This window comes from Urocampus carinirostris, chromosome 1, assembly GCF_059441175.1.
Source record: "Urocampus carinirostris isolate Australia breed hairy pipefish chromosome 1, RoL_Ucar_1.0, whole genome shotgun sequence".
Taxonomy (NCBI): Eukaryota; Metazoa; Chordata; class Actinopteri; order Syngnathiformes; family Syngnathidae; genus Urocampus; species Urocampus carinirostris.
Window position 1 is genome coordinate 75,339,551 of NC_142349.1, and position 17,976 is coordinate 75,357,526.

Genomic DNA, 17,976 nt, shown 5'->3' on the forward strand with positions numbered 1-17,976 from the left:
AGAGAACATAAGGTGCTGTAAAAATACAGAGGGGAAAAAAAAGTGAATACAAAAAATAAATGAAATAAAAATAATTCCGTGTTTAAATCAAGACAAGAGGGAGATTCTTAAGTATATCATAAATCCTTTGAACACTGGCAGTATTCATATAACTCAAAGATTCAATCGAAACAACAAATTCACTGATAAGTTTCTGAAAAACGGGTTTCCACTTTTGATATTTTTTTTCTGTGGATGAAATATTTTGCTGTAGATAAGATAAGATTTGTTGCATTTTCAACTGCCGATAGCAGCGTCAGCCATGCAAGGCAACTACCTGCTTACTGTGGGCATTAGGGGTTCAGTGTCTTGCCCAAGGACACTTCCACAGATAACTCCAAAACACAGTTGAAAAACAGTTGTAATAAAAACTGGCTTCATAAAATACACAAAAATAATACTGTAAACGTAAAATAAAAAATAGAACCTTTTTTGTAAGGCGAAAGCGATTTTGTTGGAGCTCCGCCCACCTTCTTTCTATTTCCGGGTCATTTTCAGCTCGTGTTCGGCCAGACGGCTTTCCACTCCAATCGTGTGGAAAAGTGACATTTTGCGCGTTAAAACGGTTCCATTTGGGCTCTAAAAGTGGAGAAAATGTGCTCAAGAGGGAACAACAATTTCAAAGAAGAGCTTCGAGGGGTGCAAGATGACAAGGAGCGAGAACCTCGACGGCTAACTCCAGTTAGCATTAGCGAGCAGCTACATGATGAGTTGAAAGGAGAAGGTTGGTCACTTTAGCTTTCGTCTTATAATTCACTCTCGAAGTCAATTTAAGAAATATATTTTTTACTTTTCTATATTCTTGATGCGGCTGCAAAGAAGTAAAGTCAGTTTGCTTGATGTAACTTCTAGCTATAGCCACCTACGACGAGCTACTAGCCAGCAGAGTGGAGTTCTATAGCTTTATGTCGTAAACTAGCTCACCAAATGTGTAGTTTATTTTGTACGCCAGCTATTTAAGCGGGTTGGCAAGTAGCTAGATATGTTTCTGTTGTTTGAGATGGAAAGGTAACTTTAACTGGATTACTTTCAATTACTTTCAATACCGTATTATGCTAATAAAAGACCAAAGAAAGTAAATGTGAATCAAATGATGACTCACAACACGTGGTAAGCTTTCTCTCCTGGCTTTGATCTCTTTGATCTCCGGCAAAACGAACATCAAATGCCACAGAAACAAAATGAAAATCAATCCAAACATCATTTTTGCCGTTCCATGTATTCCGTTACTCCCCAAGCCTGCACAAAATGGAGTCATTTGATTCATATTTAGTTTTTTTTGTCTTTTATGAGCATATTTGGTATTGGAGTCATCCAAAAGTCATTGAAAGTAATCCAGTTAAAGCAGGGGTGTCAAACTCATTTTAACTCGGGGGTCCACACGATAGAACAAACGTTCTGTCGGGGGCCGGACTAGTAAGAGAGAAATGAAAAAAGAGAGAAAGAAATAAGAGATAGAGGAAAGGAAAAGGAGAGAGGGTGGGACAAAGAAAGAAAAACAGACTAGAGGGAGAGAGCGTGAGAAACAAAAGACAAAAAGTCGTGAGAGAGGGGGAAAAGAAAGGGAGAGGAATAAAGAAATCCAAAGAGAAATAGAAAGACAGAAGGAGAGACAAGAGAAAAGAAAGCATGAAGGGTAGGAAGAGAGAAAGAGAAAAGGGAAGTTAGAGCAAAGGAGGTTAAATGACACAGAGAGACAAAGAGCAAGACAAGAAGAGAAAAAGAGAGACACAGAGAGTGAAAGAGACAGACAGAGTGGGAGAAAAGGGATGGAAGAGAGAGAGAGTACTGTACAAGTACAGTGTTTTGTTGGAGGCAGCTGGCTTTGGCAACATCAAGTGGACATATTTCAACCTGCTGCTTATTTTTCTCTTGCGCTTCTCTGAGTGTTGTCTCGTGGGCCCGATTCAATCCCTTAGTGGGCCTGATCTGGCCCGCGGGCCGCCTGTTTGACACCTGTGAGTTAAAGTAATCCTACCCAACCCTGCGTAGACATTAGCTAGCTACGTTTAGCTTCGGCCTATATCACTCTTTGTCAAATCAAGTCCTGTTTATTTGTTTGGCCCTAAATCACAAAGATAGTTTCTTCATCCCCTTTGGGAAATTCCCATTTCCATCAGCATCCCTTCACAGAGAACAATACAATAATGAAGCAAAAAGAATACAATATACAAATACATGTGACGTGCTAATGCCCACTGTAGCGTGTTATATAGAGTATCTAGATAGTGCTAATTAATGTGGGCCATTACTTACTCTGCCGGGTAGAGTTAAAGAGCCTCGTGGCATGAGGAAGAAAAGATCTCTTCAATCTGTCCGTAGTACACAGTCGGAAGTTGATAACACAAGAGTCTCAAAGGGCTGCACCGATCAAAGACTATTGCAAACTACAGACTATGATGACAGCATCCCCTGATCTAAAACCTACATGAGTGCAAGGAAAAACTCAAAAACCTCAAATCAAGTCCTGTTAATTTGTTTGGGCCTTAATCACAAAGAGTCTCAAAGGGCTGCACAGACAACAGACTATTGCAAACCACAGACTATGATGACAGCATCCCCTGATCTAAAACCGACACGAGAGCAAATAATACACAGATATTGTCAACATAAAATCTAGCTTATTCATAAGGTTTAGCACGGGTGTCAAACAGGCGGCCTGTGAGACAACGCTGAGGAAAGCACAAGAGAAAAATGAGCTGCTTGTTGAAAAATGTCACTTGATCTTGCCAAAGCCAGGTGCCTCTCACAAACGCCGTGCCTGTATTTCTCTCGCTTGCTCGCTGTCTTTCTCTTTTTTTTCACACCTTTTAATTCTTCTCAATCTACTAGTCTTTCTTTCTTTCTCCCCATCTTTCCTTTTCGTTCTTTCTGTCCAACTCTCCTTTTCATTTTTCCTTCCGCATTAGTCCAGCCCCTGAGAGAATGTCTGTTCTATCGCGTGGCCCCCGAGTTCAAATGAGTTTGACAGCCTTGCGCTATAGAGTAGAAGTGTGTTTTAAGCTTGGATTGAAACATTTCCATTGAGGTTGCAGATCCGATCTCAGGGGGAAGAGCATTCCACAGCACCAAGGCCCCCAATAGAAAACACTGTCAGATTTCTTCTTGGCTCTTGGGATCACGAGTAGACCAGCGTTTTCAGAGCGAAGGCTCTGGACCAGAATATGGGGGGAAATTCAATCTGAAAGATATGAGGGAGCAAGTCCATGCATGATTTGATATACAACCTTAAAATCACATCTTAAGCGAACAGGAAGCCAATGCAGGTTAGCTCAAATAAACATATTCCTTTCTCTTTGACTTTGTTAGAAAAATTATATTTATTATATATATATACCACAGCCATATCTCCCTAGTGGGAGGTGGCTAGAGCCATTTCTGACTTTTTTTTGGGGGAGATAGATTTAGAGGAGGGGATTCCCAGCCCCCTGGCTCAACCCAACTGAGGTGTTGGGAGTCATTAGGTGAGAGCAAACCCCCTCAAATCCAACCCTTAATGCCGAGCGCCAAGCAGGGAGGCAACAGGTACCAATGTTTTTAAGTCTTAGGTATGACTCGGCCGAGGCTTGAACCGCAACCTCCCGGTCTGGGGGCAGGCGACATACCCCCAAGGCCACCGAGCTGATGGTTAGAAAAAAACTTGACATATTTTGATTGTTTTTTTTGAACGTCATGGTTACTTCTCATGATAGCTATAATACTTGGGTTGTAGGTTGCTGTAAAATGTTGCTTTTATGTGAATTTCCCTTCAGGGATGAATAAAGTATATATCTCTCTTTCTCTCTCTCTCTTTCTTTCTCTTTCTTTCTTTCTCTCTCTTTCTCTCTCTCACACACTAAAGACGATATATCTTTCAGCTGCCGATGACGCTAAGATTTATTCTTTCTCTAGACTGAATCCATTGCACCAAGTGATTTTGGCCAAACTTGACTTAGAAGAAGGGAACATTCTAAAGTGTTACCGGAAGTGTAAAAAAGCTATTCAGTCACGGTATGAAGATGGTGGTCAACCCTAAGATGGATTCTCAATCAATGCGATTGTGTCTTTGAATGGAAGCAAGCATTGAATTGGAATGTGGCCTCACCACTCCACATATTCATTGTAAAAAGGTTTGGATCTTCATTGCATGCTTCCAAGTCCCGCTCGGAATTCTTTACATATAAACCAGCTCGCCCCATGACTGGGAGGTTGCTGGTTCGAGCCCCGGCCGGGTCATACTTAAGACTTACGACATTGGTACTGTTAGGGAAAAAAACGATATTACAAATGTATCGTTTACAAAATTGTTCAAATGAGTTATCTGACTCCATGAACCAAACACAAACTTCATTCTCCTAACAATGCATGCTCTTTTCTTAATGGGAAAATGAACAAAGATAGCCGGCATTTTCACACAGAGGCAGATTTATTTTCCTAAAGAATTTAACGAAGTGAATTCCATCGAATTTAGCCGAATTATTGTCGAATTAGTCTTTGTAGGGCCTCCCTCTCGCGATCTCCGATCTGCTCTCCCATCTCTCGAGGAGGCGCCGCCATGTCTAAAGAACTCGCACCAACAAAGCCTATCAGCCTTCTCCCGCGTCAGCCCTTGTCCCCGTTCTTGTTGTTTTTCTGTAAACATCATTTTTGTCTAGGCTGCAATGACCTGGTCCCACCGCTCAGCCAGTGAATATCTTTTGTATTTAAATGTCATTTGTATTTGATCGTCATAAAAATCCTTTATAGTCAAATCAATAAAATATCAAATCCTTGAGTACCCATTGCCTCCCTGCTTGGCGCTCAGCATGAGGGGTTGGAATTGGGGGGTTTGCTCACCTAATGACTCCCAACACATCGGTTGGGTTCAAATAGACCCGTGAGAATCTCATACTAAGAATCTGGTACCATTAAAACGGATTGGCGAGGTTTCATGAAACTATTGTCCTGGACTTGGTTTAAAGGTTTCCAGTCACTCTATGTGGTCTTCCCAAAGGCTACTTGTGAACTTCCATCATTTTCAAACTTGTCAAATTCCAGTCACGCTAACTCATCTTGGTGGTTCTTTGATAAACTCTTTCCCATAATGTCTTCTACTGCATTTTCATACTTCACGTAGAGTTTTAGATGAAATGTCCTTTCTTCCAAGTCAAGTGTGGCTGCCAACACTCTACAAAGTAGGAATAAATCATTGAGATATTAGCTGCTAAAATGTGTATACACTTTTGGGTCACCCTGGGTACCAAGTTAGTCTTTCTGGCAAAACTGTAGTTCCTCTAAAACGGGGGTCGGGAACCTAGGGCTCACGAGCCATTTATGGCTCTTTCTATGAGTACCCGTGGCTCAGAGACAAATTTGATTGCACGCAAATTTTCTCCGTCTCGTTCAAAATATGAGCTATAAATCCTGTCCGGATACACGCAAAGCCAAACCAAAGCTGAATTTCGAAGCAGTACTTCGCAGAATATATCGGGCACGTTTTTCACGACCAGGTGTCACATCAAAAAAAAAAAATTGTTTTGGCTGTACAACGTTAAAGAATCCTTTCTATAAAAGCTCACTCTATAATCTGTGTTCAGTGTTCAGATACCTTATGATGAAATCCACAGAACAAACTGTAAATACGCCAAAACACCGGAAGAGAATTTCAAGCTATGCAAAAAGTGCAAGCGCTCCCTCCCATCTCTCGCCCGACGCCGTCTGCGCCCATCAGGCTCCCCGTTTGCAGAATGTTGTGACGTTTTTACAAAATCACTGCTTGCATCCGGTTTTGAAACCAATATGGATGGAAAAAAAAGGGTCCAAATGAGTTGAACCGATCTTGAGTCGTTGCAAGAAAGAGACCAGTTTAAAGTGGTATGTTTGTTGATTTTGGGACACGGGCTCTGGCATGATTCTCTTTTCATCATTTTTGATCAAATAAATGTGCTCAAGACGAAGCTTTTGTCTGGGGCGCGGGTTGAGCAATTGAGTCGATTTGTCTGATAATATACGGTGTGGCTCTTTCCCAAAATAAAATGAATCTACCGTATTTTCCGCACTATAAAGCGCACGTAAAAGTCTTAATTTTTTTCAAAAGCTGACCCTGCGCCTTATAATACAGTGCGCCTTATATATGGATCAATATTAAATCGCAAAGTCTTACATCTAATGCGGCAGCCGCCGACTCGATTTTCCCCCGAAGGCCAAGTCGTCCGCAGTGTATGCTGGGATTTATTTACCGGCGCTTCATTGGCTAACCAATGTGTCCATCGTCATTTGAATCGATCACTATTGGCTAAAGTTATCTGGAGGTCAAGGGGCGGATCCTTTTTATCATTTACAGGCTGGCATAGGCTAAAGGGGCAAAACAAAGCCTGCAATCGGCCGAAAAAGATGAATGCGTATAGCACGTGGTTGACGGCATAGAGAAAGCATTTTTTTTACTATTCTGTATTTGTAAATATTTTATTCTCCCGGATTTACTACCCTCACGGATATAAGAGGACCATAGCTGCACATTATTATTGAACACGACGACTTCGGTGAGCTACTCCGGCTGTATATTTTCCCTGTATCTTGTTTCAGACTGAACTCGATGTTTCTGTGATAAGCGGTGCAGATCATGGATGGAATGGAGTGTCTATTTTGAAATTCAACTCAATTCCAAGTGTTTATTGTCATATGCGCAGTAAAGTTGCGAGCGAAAAAGAAAATAGAAACTAAGGAATGGGTGGCATTTCTTGAATCCCAAGACTTGAACCTTCCGAATGATGGAAGGATGCATTTGAGTGATATCGTAAGGACACCGCATCCACACGTGTTCTCGACACGTATTTGCGTCTTTGCAAGCTTTGGGAATGTTAAGTTTGACTGAACTATTCGACTGTTTTGTCGATGTTCCCATTGTAGCGCCTTATAATCCGGTGCGTCTTATGTATGTCAAAAATAGGACCTAAAACGATTTTTTCGGGGTGCGCCCTATAACCCGGTGCGCCTTATAGTGTGGAAAATACGGTATTTTGCTCTCGTGGCTCTTTGAGTCAAAAAAGGTTCCCGAGCCCTGCTCTAAAATGTCTGAGTGTTCTGTTGTACATCAGCCACTTGATCAAAAAGTCATTTAGCATCGACAGAAAGAAAATGTAACTCGATTCGAAGTTTCGGACACGTTGGCTCACATTTCGGTCGGCACGCTCGGGATCGATTGTCGCTCGGCGTTATTAATCACAGACTTTGGGAAGGCCGATCCCGGAATTTCTGGCATTTTTCTGGCATGCTAAATGACGAGGACATATAGATCAACGTACCAGAGGGGAAAACCGAGGTATAAATGGCAAAATGTTTCCAAACGCTCCGCGTTCGAAAGTCCTTGCGGGAAAGATTTCCGGACAACTCGTACGGTTTTACTTTGCACTTGTAAATCCGGAATCGAGCTATCGCGATCGTAAGATGAGCCCAAAAAGCTTCCTTTTGGATCGGTCTGACACGTTTGTCACGCGTCTATTCCACGCACAAAGTAGTCGGAAGTTCCTGTCATTCTTGACTCTTTAGATCGGGGGTGTCAAACAGGAGGCCCGCGGGCCAGGATCCGGCCCGCCAGACAACACTCGGAGAAGCGCGAGAGAAAAACAAGTCGCAGGGTGAAATAGGTCGACTTGATGTTGCCAAAGCCAGGTGCCTCCAACAAAGACATTGTACTTGTATTTATTTCTCCCCTCTCTCGCTCTTACTCTCTCTTTCACTCTCTGTGTCTCTCTTTTTCTCTTTTGTTGCTCTTTGTCTCTTTCTCTCTCTGTGTCTTTGAACTTCTTTTGCTCTAACTTCCTTTCTCTCTTTTCTCTTTCTCTCTTCCTACCCTTTGCGCTTTGTTTTCTCTTTTCTCACTTTGTCTTTCTATTTCTCTTTGGATTTCTTTTTTCCTCTCTCTTTCTTTTCCCCCTCTCTCACGACTTTATACTTTTGTTTCTCACGCTCTCTCCCTCTCTCTCTCCTTTTCTTTCTTTGTCCTGCCCTCTCTCCTTTTCCCTCCCTCTTTCTCTTATTTCTCTATCTCTCTTTTTCGGTCTCTCTAATCTACCAGTCCGGCCCCCGACAGAATGTTTTTTCTATCGTGTGGGTCTCGAGTTAAAAGGAGTATGACGCCCCTGCTGCAGAACCTTTTGGTTAACATTTACCTTTTTTTTTTGCAGATATGCCGAATGGATTTTTGTAGCGAAGCTTTTGCTGTAAAGAAATACATTTTGCGTGTGAATAGAGATTATGCGCATCGACGTGTGTCTTGTGTCCTGCAGACGTAAGTCAAGAGAAACTTCTTCCTCGGCAACAGGAGACAACGTTGCCCGGCGTCAAAAAAGAGGAAGATGAGTTTTTAGAGACGGCTGACATTAAAAAAGAGGAGGAGGATTTGGAGCCCGATGGCATCAAAAAGGAGAAGGACGATTTTGAGCCGGTTGACGTCAAAGAGGAGGAAGATTTAAGAGAGTTTTCCGTGACCGAGGCTCGTTTAACCTCCAAAGATCAACACGAAGAGAACAAGGAGAAGGTGTCTCCTAGCAGAAGCTCCGGGACAACGGATGACGACGACACGTCCGACTCTGCGCACGAGGACGGGGAGAAACCGTCGGAAGGTGACAACGCGTATCACCAATGTTGGCAGTGTGGGAAAACCTTTAGGCGCAAGGATCATTTAAAATCCCATATGATAGTCCACACTGGAGAAAAACCCTTTTCCTGCTTAGTTTGCGATCAAAAATTCGGTTGGAAGGGAAATCTAAAAAAACATATCAGAAGTCACACCGGTGAAAAGCCGCATTCCTGTTCAGTTTGTGGTCAAAATTTCAGTCAGAAAGACAATTTGAAAAAACATTTAAGAACTCACCTCGGGGAAAAACCTTACTCCTGCTCAGTTTGCGGTCGAAACTTCACGCGGAAATCAGACGTGAAAATCCACTCCAGAAGCCACACCGGTGAAAAACCTTACTCCTGCTCGGTTTGTGGTGCAAAGTTCAGTCAGAAGGGAGGTTTAAAAATCCATGTAAGGATTCACACTGGCGAAAAACCTTTTGGATGCTCGGTTTGCGATCAAAAATTCATAGAAATTGGGAAATTAAAAAGACACGCTAAAACCCACTCAAGTGAAAAACATTTTTTATGCTCAGTTTGTGGTCAAAGATTCAGTCAAAGAGAAGTGTTGAAAAGTCACATGAGAACCCACACTGGTGAAAAACCTTATGCCTGCTCGGTTTGCGGTCAAAAATTTACCCAGAAAGGTACCCTAAACATTCACACGAGAACCCACACTGGCGAAAAACCTTTTCCCTGCGCAGTTTGTGGTAAAAAATTCACCACGAAAGGAAGTTTAAACATCCACGCTAGAATACACACAGGTGAAAAACATTTTCCCTGCTCATTTTGTGGTAAGAAATTCAGCGAAAAGAGAAGTTTGAAAAGCCATACAAGAACCCACACCGGTGAAAAACCTTTTTCCTGCTCAATTTGCGGTCAAAAATTCAGCCATAAAGTAAGCTTAAAAATCCATTCCAAAACCCACACTGGTGAATAACCTTTTGCTTGATCACTTTGCGGTCAAACATTTACCAAGAGAGGTACCTTCTGAATCCACACTAGTACCCACATTCGTGAAAAACCTTTTGCCTGCTCCGTTTGCGGTCAGAAAGTCTAACAAGCCACAAAAGAACCCACACTGGTGGAAAAACTATTATCTTGCTCCGTTTGCAGTCAAAGCTTCTCTAGTCAGGTCAAATCTCGCGGTCACAAGTGTGCTGGTATATATTTGTAAATATTTATTTCAAATGCAAAAGTGCTTTAGCTTGTATCTTTTTTGATTATTTGAAGGTAAATAATGAATAACATTTGAAAGAAATCAGAAGAAAAAAGGTTACACAAGCACTCTTTATAAACAAAAGACAACACGTGAAATTTTTACACACTGGTTGAAAAAAAACGGCATGATATTTGGCAAGTAGCACGTTTGAAACACCCGATCTAACGAATAAATCGCCATAGTAACTGAGCCAGGCTGATTTTAACTTACTTTCATGCAACCCACTTGAGGTTAAATTCAACCAATCCCGGCTTAATCCCTTATCTTGGTTTTGTGCATTACCCCCTCAAGGTTTTTTTAATATGTGATTGTGCAAATCCATCATTTTGATATTTTGTTCATTTGTAATTGAAGCATGTCTTTGATGTGAATTTGATCATTTTGCATCACATGCGTATCGAAATATGAATTTGTGACTGGATTTTCTTTGAAGATTGTTTAATCGGCAAGATTCATTCACTTTTGATTTGAACTATAATAAAAAAACGTGTTAAAAAAGGATTACCACTTCTCAAGGTTTTCCTATTTTCCTCATGCTGAGGTTTTTGAGTTTTTCCTCGCCCGTATGTTGGTTTCAGATCAGGGGAGGTTGTCATTGGGCCTGAGCAGTCCTTTGAGACCTTTTGTGATTAAGGGTGTCACAAAAATATGGGACGTGACTTGATTTTCTTTTGTTTTTAAAAGGTAACATTTGTGTAACGGTGTCCAAGTGGTTAAGAGGGCACAACCGGTGCGATCGTACACTAAATGACACCCTGGGCGAGACCCCCTCCAAACACCCAACCCTCATTCCCCGCCCAAAAAGTTGCCGAGACACATTTCTGACATGAATAAAGAGATAGATATACCGTTCTGTTTCCAAAAAATAGCAGTGCAATGGGATTAATTAGAATAACTCGGGTTTTAGTATATTTTTCATTGTTACGTGCCAAACAAGTGAGCAGTAGATTCTCAAAAACGAGACCCGGCATTCATAATCGGAACACTTCGAAGGCCGTGCAATTCGGAAAACGGTCGAAGGGTTTGCTCCAAAAAATACCTGTCTCTGCTGTTGACCGTAAAAACCTAAAACTATTTTGTATTTCCAAAAACGTAGGATTTAGCAATCCTAATATAGATATATTTTTTTAATAACTGCTTCACATCTCTGCAGCTTAGTCAACCAACTTGTGGCACCTTTGCTAAGGGTTTACATCATGCTCGTAAGAAAAAAAAACACTTTCTATAGAAAATGTATTCAACTAAGAACCGAGGAAGCCGAATCCCGATAGAAAACCTATAAAAACAAATTGACAGGAATATTAAGAGCGAGCAAGAAATGATACTATACCAATTGATGACATCCTAACAAAAGTCATATCAAAGGTATTTGGGATGTATTAAATAGTACGATAAAAGGAAAGAATGGAAGCAATGCATTTCATATGTAACTTCAACATACACAAACTGATCCATTATCCCTGGTATGTGATAAATTGCTCCAACACCATAGTAGTGCCTATTATGAATGCGATGTCTTGTTTGTTTTCTGAGAATCTACCTACTGATAACTTCTGTCTGGCATGTAACAATCAAAATAGACTCAACACCAGGGATATTTTGCTTAATCTCATTGCACTGCTATCATTTTGAACATCGCTGTATTTGTCCATTGCACAAATGCTCAAATAATATAGATAAAAATGGCAACTATTTCTTCAAAAATGCTTACATGATAAATACAATAACTGAGGAGATCATTTCTTCCTCATGCCATGAGGCTCTATAACGCCACCCAGGGGAGTAAAAGCCCACATTAATATCTCTATCTACAAATATGCTTCATACATATACAGTAAGTGGCAAATATTTATTGGACATTGTGACCAGAACAATAATATAAAATGGATTTCTACTCTTGAACAGCAAATAGCACCATCGGACACATTTGAAAAAACACGAAAGAAAATGGAGTTGTATTGTGCCCAGTCACCTCAATTTCACACAGTTAAGACAACGCGCAGCCTGTATTTTCAAAGTTATGAATCATTTGCGTTATTTGGAAGACAGAAGCTGCCTACTAATTCCTCTATGTCTAGTAATACGGTGAATCCCTCTACACTGGGCACAACGTAAACCCTGTCTTTCTTTTTAGGCTTTCTATTTCAATGATCTCAAATGAGTTTGTGGCTTTCCTGAAAGGACATTTCTTTGTTCTTTATTAAATTATTGTGTTGAGGTCTTTACATTTTGATATTTTTTTTCCCTGCAATGTGTAAATAATGTGCACGGGGTTAAAGGAGTTTATACGATTGACTACAGGTTACATGTATTCAGTTTAATGCAATAAAGATATTCACTGACTGTGTTTTAGTTCAATGTACAATTAAAGGTCAGGGCATGCTTTGCGGAAGATGCTTTGTCTAGGAAATTTTCGATAACGGGATTCGTGGATTTGCTGACGCAGAATGAACCAGACATCGAGGCGCTGTGGTGTGGGAATGTTGAGCGCAAACAACTGCTTGGCACGCCCACGGGAGGAGCCGAGACGCCATCTTGCGGGGAGAAGTTAACCAATAAGAGAAAGCTAAAGTTAGCTGCAGACTAAAGGATTTTATACATTTTATAAAGGATATTATAAAATGAACTACGTAGTAAGTACATGTAGTCAGTTTGATGCTTTTGATGATTCACTGACTGTTTTTCTTCAAGGAACATGAGAAGGTTAGGCTGTCTGGAATGCATCAGACGTGTTTTGAGAACAGAATTCCTGTGAGTGCTGACAGGAGAAGGCCAGACGCACAAGGACAAACATCACGACGCTCTTCGGTGAGGAGGTGGTGAAGCTGGCACTTGGCGCGCCCATGGGAGGAGTCGGCACGCCCATGGGAGGAACCAGCGCGCCAGCTGATGAAAAGACGCGGGCAGAAGAACTTCAGAAGATCGATAGCGAGGGACAATCGAGAGAGAGAGAGGCTCGACACTCATTCGGCTAATTCGATGGAATTTACTTAGTTAAATACTTTTAGAAAATAAATCTGCCCCTGTGTGAAAATGTCGGCTATTCTTGTTCATTTTTCCATACAGAAACGAACATGCATCGTTAGACTAATGTAAGTTGTGTTTCGTTAATGGAGTCAGATATCTTATTCGAACAATTGGGTAAACGCTACATTTGAATGTATTCATTTCCTAACAAGACACATAGCCAATTGGGGAATAGTGGGATGTCTTTGATTTGTTTGTTGAAATGTATAAATGATTCCGGGAAACTCGGATGGGGGTTGTCTCCTGTTTACCCTTGGATCTGCTGTTAAGAATAATAAACCATCCGCCCCCGTGTGGAAATGTCGGCATTCTTGCTCATTTCTCTCTCAAGAAACGAGCACGCATAATTGTTGGATGAATGTAGGTCGTGTTTGGTTAATGGAGTCAGATAACTCATGTCAACAATTTGGTCAAACGCTACATTTTAATGGTTAAATCCCAACAGGGTCTTCTTGGAAGTCCTCAAAGAGACTTGTGTCTTTGTCTCATCGGCAAATCAAAACAATTTCTCGACTTTCATTTACAATGAATAGTGACCGTCTTTGTTTTTACTGTTTATTAAACTGCTATTTTGTCATTTCATTTTCTCATCTCATTAGCTGTACCGCTTATCCTCGTAAGGGTCGCGGGGGGGCTGGAGCCTATCCCAGCCATCTCCAGGCAGTGGGCAGGGGACACCCTGAACTGGTCGCCAGCCAATCGCAGGGCACACAGGGACAGACAACTCATTCGCTCATTCACACCTAGGGACAATTTGGAGCGGCCAATTCACCTGAAATGCATGTTTCTAAGTGTTTGTGTAGTTTGAACTGCGGATGTGAGTTAAATGGTTTACAAGCCCTCGAGCATATCCGTCATTTATTATTTATCACGGGACAAGTATACAACATGGATATACATTGAAATCGTATAACTGACCAATTTATCTTCCACTTGTTCATCCATAAACTAAAACATGAATGTGAGCAACATGTGGAAAGGCCTGGAGCCATCCATGACTTCAACTTTTTGCCACAAGAATCAAGCATTCTTCATCGACAATGAACTACGATCAAACAACAAGTGATATGGACAGCGACCGTACCATTCATCAATAAAATCTTATTTCAGAAACTATCAAAACTTGAAACACACACACATTTTTAATATATTCGCCATCAGTAAATGGTTTTCCGTGCTTTGCTACGCAGTGAGCAATGTGATAGCTTGCTTCAGTGGTGGTGTTCTTAGCAGCGAAAAGGGTTTCGGGGTCCGTGTTTGTTTGCCGTACATGGACACGGCGCGTTTTAATGTCTACGCCTCGAATTCATGTTTCGTCTCGTAATGACGTTTAACACGTGCTGTGCGTGGTACAACGCTCGCGAGGCAAAATGCACAAAACAACACGGTCCTTTTTTGCACATAGCCTCGTTCGTCTGTCCACACTGGCTGGAAAGAAGAGATGTTTTCGCTGGAGGAGCCGACATGGTTTGTTCTTTTATCGCGCGCGTGTGTTTGGTTGGCTGGGTTAATACATGGATCTCTCCTCGGTCACACACAGAGCAGAGGAGGGGCGCTACCATAAAGCTTCTAAACAACACAGTGCGCCACTGAAAATGTCTAAATTTCAGGGAAAAATGCGATTTTTTTTAAAAAAACAGAATCATTATTTCCCGGTATCACGCGTGTCATAGGTTGCTGACCCCTGATACAGGTTAAGACTGTAGATTGTGTAGGCACAGAATGTGAGGTGCGTCATAATGACGTCAGCGGTGCGCCAAGTATCCCCCATAGTTTGCGCGAGGGTGCGGGTGAGCGCCCGGAATTAAGAGTTGAGTGTTTAACAAAATGATGCCCACGGTTTTCGCTATCCTCAAGTTTTTCAGAACTGAAGGCATTCTGTCGGTTTTTCAGCCGATAATTAGCCGCTATTTATGCTTAATTAACCTTGGATTTCGGGCAAAAGTAGAATAATAAAAGCCAAGATGCATTAAAAAATGCTTTGGAATACAGTACATGCGTGTAGAGGTAAAAAGGAGGCTAAAAAATTCCAGCTCAACCCGACCCGCAAGTATTAAAACCTGACTTGAACCTGAATAATTAACTTAGTTGGCAGGACCACGCCTGAAGGAAACCCGAAATTGCATATTTTTGTCATGACGCCACAGGAACAATTCACTTGATTTTGTAGGACCCGATTCCGACCCCTAATGCCTAGCGCCAAGCAGACGGGCAGCAGGTGTCGGAGCAGGACGTCTATGGGCCCCGCCCCAAAACCTATACACAAGAGAGCAGAGAGAGTCAAAATGAGAGGGAAACACGTTGTTTATTTCACTCAAACATCCGGTCGTGTTCCGAAATTGTCCGGGCAGACGGTCGCTGTTATACAGTGTTCGGTCAGCGCCGACGTGTTGTTTTTTTGTCAGTCGGGTGCTTGATTCGAGTTGCCCTGACCGAGCCAAATTCTTATCAGTTAAGCAAACAGTTGGAGACGTCCCGACACGGCCAAAGTCCTGTCAGTCACGTCGCCTCCAAATGCTTTCTTGGTTTCTACAATACAGGCACAATGTTTAAGCCTTAGGTATGACAAGATTACAAGAATATTGCCATTGTAACATTGTACAAGTCTCTCAGGTTGGACAGATTATGGAAGGAAATGGTGTTCCCGATACAATCAGGATTTTTTTATCATGTGTAACACCCGATTGATTGGAAATGAAGAAAATCAAGAAACGGTAATCCTCCATTTGCCCAATGTTAGCAATGACTGATTTTTCAGCATCGTGAATTCTAGTTTACCATACAAAATTGCACGTTAATCTCTGCCAAATATTTGTTGATCAAGAAGTGACTGTTAATCCAGAAATCCCTTTTATTTGAGACAGGAGAATTCCGAGAGAGACCCCACAAATGCCACTGCTTTCATTTCTTCTTTTCAATGATGGGTTTGACGTCCAAAGCAATTCTGATCCGTCGTTATTGTGATCCTCGGGTAAACAAGTTCGGTTCTAACAGGAATACAACAGAACATAGAATAGAATATACCTTTATTATCATTGTTACAACATGGGTTGAATATATTATGACAACGAAATTGGACATGGCACTCCAGTTCCACATTTTACAGTGAAGACAAAGAAAACAAAGAAGATAAAGGAACAAAGAAGATGTTTGTATTGTCCTTGTTGCATAGGCTTTGTTTTCCTCCGGAGGGGGGTGTATGAAGGGGTGAGGGACAGACGGAGATGGCCGGATCCAACGAGATGTTTGATCTTACTGTACACACGGTCCAGTGTTTTTTCCCTAATTGCTAAGTCCACGTATTGAATGAATTTGAGAAGTACAGTCCTTAAGCATGCCCAATTAAAGTCGCCGGTGACGATAAAAACTCTGTCAGGGTGTGCAAGCTGCTGTTTATGGATAGCAGCGGGCAGGAGATGTAGCGCTATGCTAACGTTAGCATCCGGTGAAACGTAAACAGCAACCACAATGACCATTAACATTCCTTCATCGGTAGGATTTCGCATAGACCGAGATTCAAATATAAACCAGAAGCCCTGGAAAATGTATTCATACAGTGGCACCTCTACTTACACATTTATTTACGTCCGGTAGTAGCTTTGTAACCTGAAACATTTGTAAGTAGAGACACCTTTTGAATGTAAACGGGCTAATCCGCTCCAAGCCCAGCAAAAGTATGATCTATTTTTTAATAAATCATAAGAGCACCAGAACAGGAAATAACTTCCTGTTAAAATGAGATGACTGCAGAATAAACGTAAAACAAGCGGCACATCGTATTAAAAAATAAAACAAAGAATAAAGAAAATATTCATTTACCTTTCAATGTTAAATGGGGACACGAAGAGCATGCCGGGATACACGCATCGAGTTGCCGGATAGAATTTTGGGAGCAGGGAATGGCGGCCCAAACTGTACTGTATTTTTGACTTCATATCCTGAAACACCTTTGTAACGAGAGGCGATATTTTCATTTCCGGGTACTTTGTTACCTGAAGCCTTTGTATGCAGAGACAATTGTAAGAGGACATACCACTGTATCTGGATCATTAAGGATGTCTAGCGCGCTCTCGTACTTGCACAATTTACCATGCATGCTTGTTCTGGCGAGAGTTGGAGAACATCCAGGATGGGAAACAGAAACAGACCATCTGCATTCACACAATTTGGAAAAAAGTCTCCGCTTTCTAATATTAGGAATGATCTTGGCAACTTTGAAGAAAAATCACAAAATTCTCCAGTGGTAAATAATGAATGACGGATACATTCTGTGGGGCAGTGGTCTCTAACTCCATTTACTTGGGGCCGCTTGAATTAGGGTCTGCGAAAAGTCAGGTGGTTTTCAAAGGCAGAATCTCGCCAAAAGATACATTGAAAATGCATCTTAGATCATTTGAGTTTCAGTTAAACAGCATTGACTATCTCCTGCCGCACTCTGGCAGCCTCTCGTTACGCGTTTTAATTCGAATCGACTATTTTGCATTCTGTTTGCAAAAAATAAAAGAGAATTGAGTGTGTAACGCGGACGCAGTCAGTAGCTAGCCAGACATATTGCAGGGTGCACGTACATCCATGTCAAACATTAGTGCAGCGTTTTCAGTCATTGTTGTGGAAAATGATCCCATTTGTGTGCCTGTGCGGTCTAGCGTCAGCCATCTTTCATTTGGATTTACTTTTAATCGGAGATGCAACTGAACCAAAGAGTGGGGTCCCGAGCAATTTTCTTGGCCTAAAATTCAATAACATGACATAAGGGTCCCCATAGCAATTATTTATTAGAAACAGAAGTAGAGAAATGATTTTGGTTTGCTGATGAGACAACGATACAAAGACACGAGTCTCTTTGAGGACTTAAATGATAAATCAAGCAGGAAAGCCCATGCATGTTATAAACGTTGCAGAGAAATAACATCTCATCTCATCAGCCGTACCGCTTATCCTCATTAGGGTCGCGGGGGGGCTGGAGCCCATCCCAGCCATCTCCGGGCAGTGGGCAGGGGACACCCTGAACCGGTTGCCAGCCAATCGCAGGGCACACAGGGACAGACAACTCACTCGCTCGCTCATTCACACCTAGGGACAATTTGGACCGGCCAATTCACCTGAAATGC

General features: G+C 41.8%; 1 protein-coding gene and 1 pseudogene across 2 annotated transcripts in view; one reads left to right on the forward strand and one right to left on the reverse strand.

Annotated features, from left to right (window-relative positions):
- LOC148376920 (uncharacterized) overlaps positions 1–17,976 on the reverse strand; it is a 224,495-nt pseudogene that overhangs the window by 177,295 nt on the left and 29,224 nt on the right. The gene's annotated exons all lie outside the window — the stretch shown is intronic.
- LOC148376938 (uncharacterized) lies at positions 523–10,339 on the forward strand. The gene is made up of 2 exons (XM_088351776.1): positions 523–763; positions 8,286–10,339. Exons 1-2 carry the CDS (start codon positions 634–636, stop codon positions 9,554–9,556), a joined length of 1,401 nt encoding a protein of 466 aa, XP_088207902.1. The 5' UTR covers positions 523–633; the 3' UTR covers positions 9,557–10,339.

Bases quoted from the DNA above. Each gene is read 5' to 3' on its own strand.
- LOC148376938 (XM_088351776.1), top strand. From the start codon at position 634: ATGTGCTCAAGAGGGAACAACAATTTCAAAGAAGAGCTTCGAGGGGTG. The intron at 764-8,285 runs GTTGGTCACTTT...TGTGTCCTGCAG, and splicing joins TGATGAGTTGAAAGGAGAAG to ACGTAAGTCAAGAGAAACTT.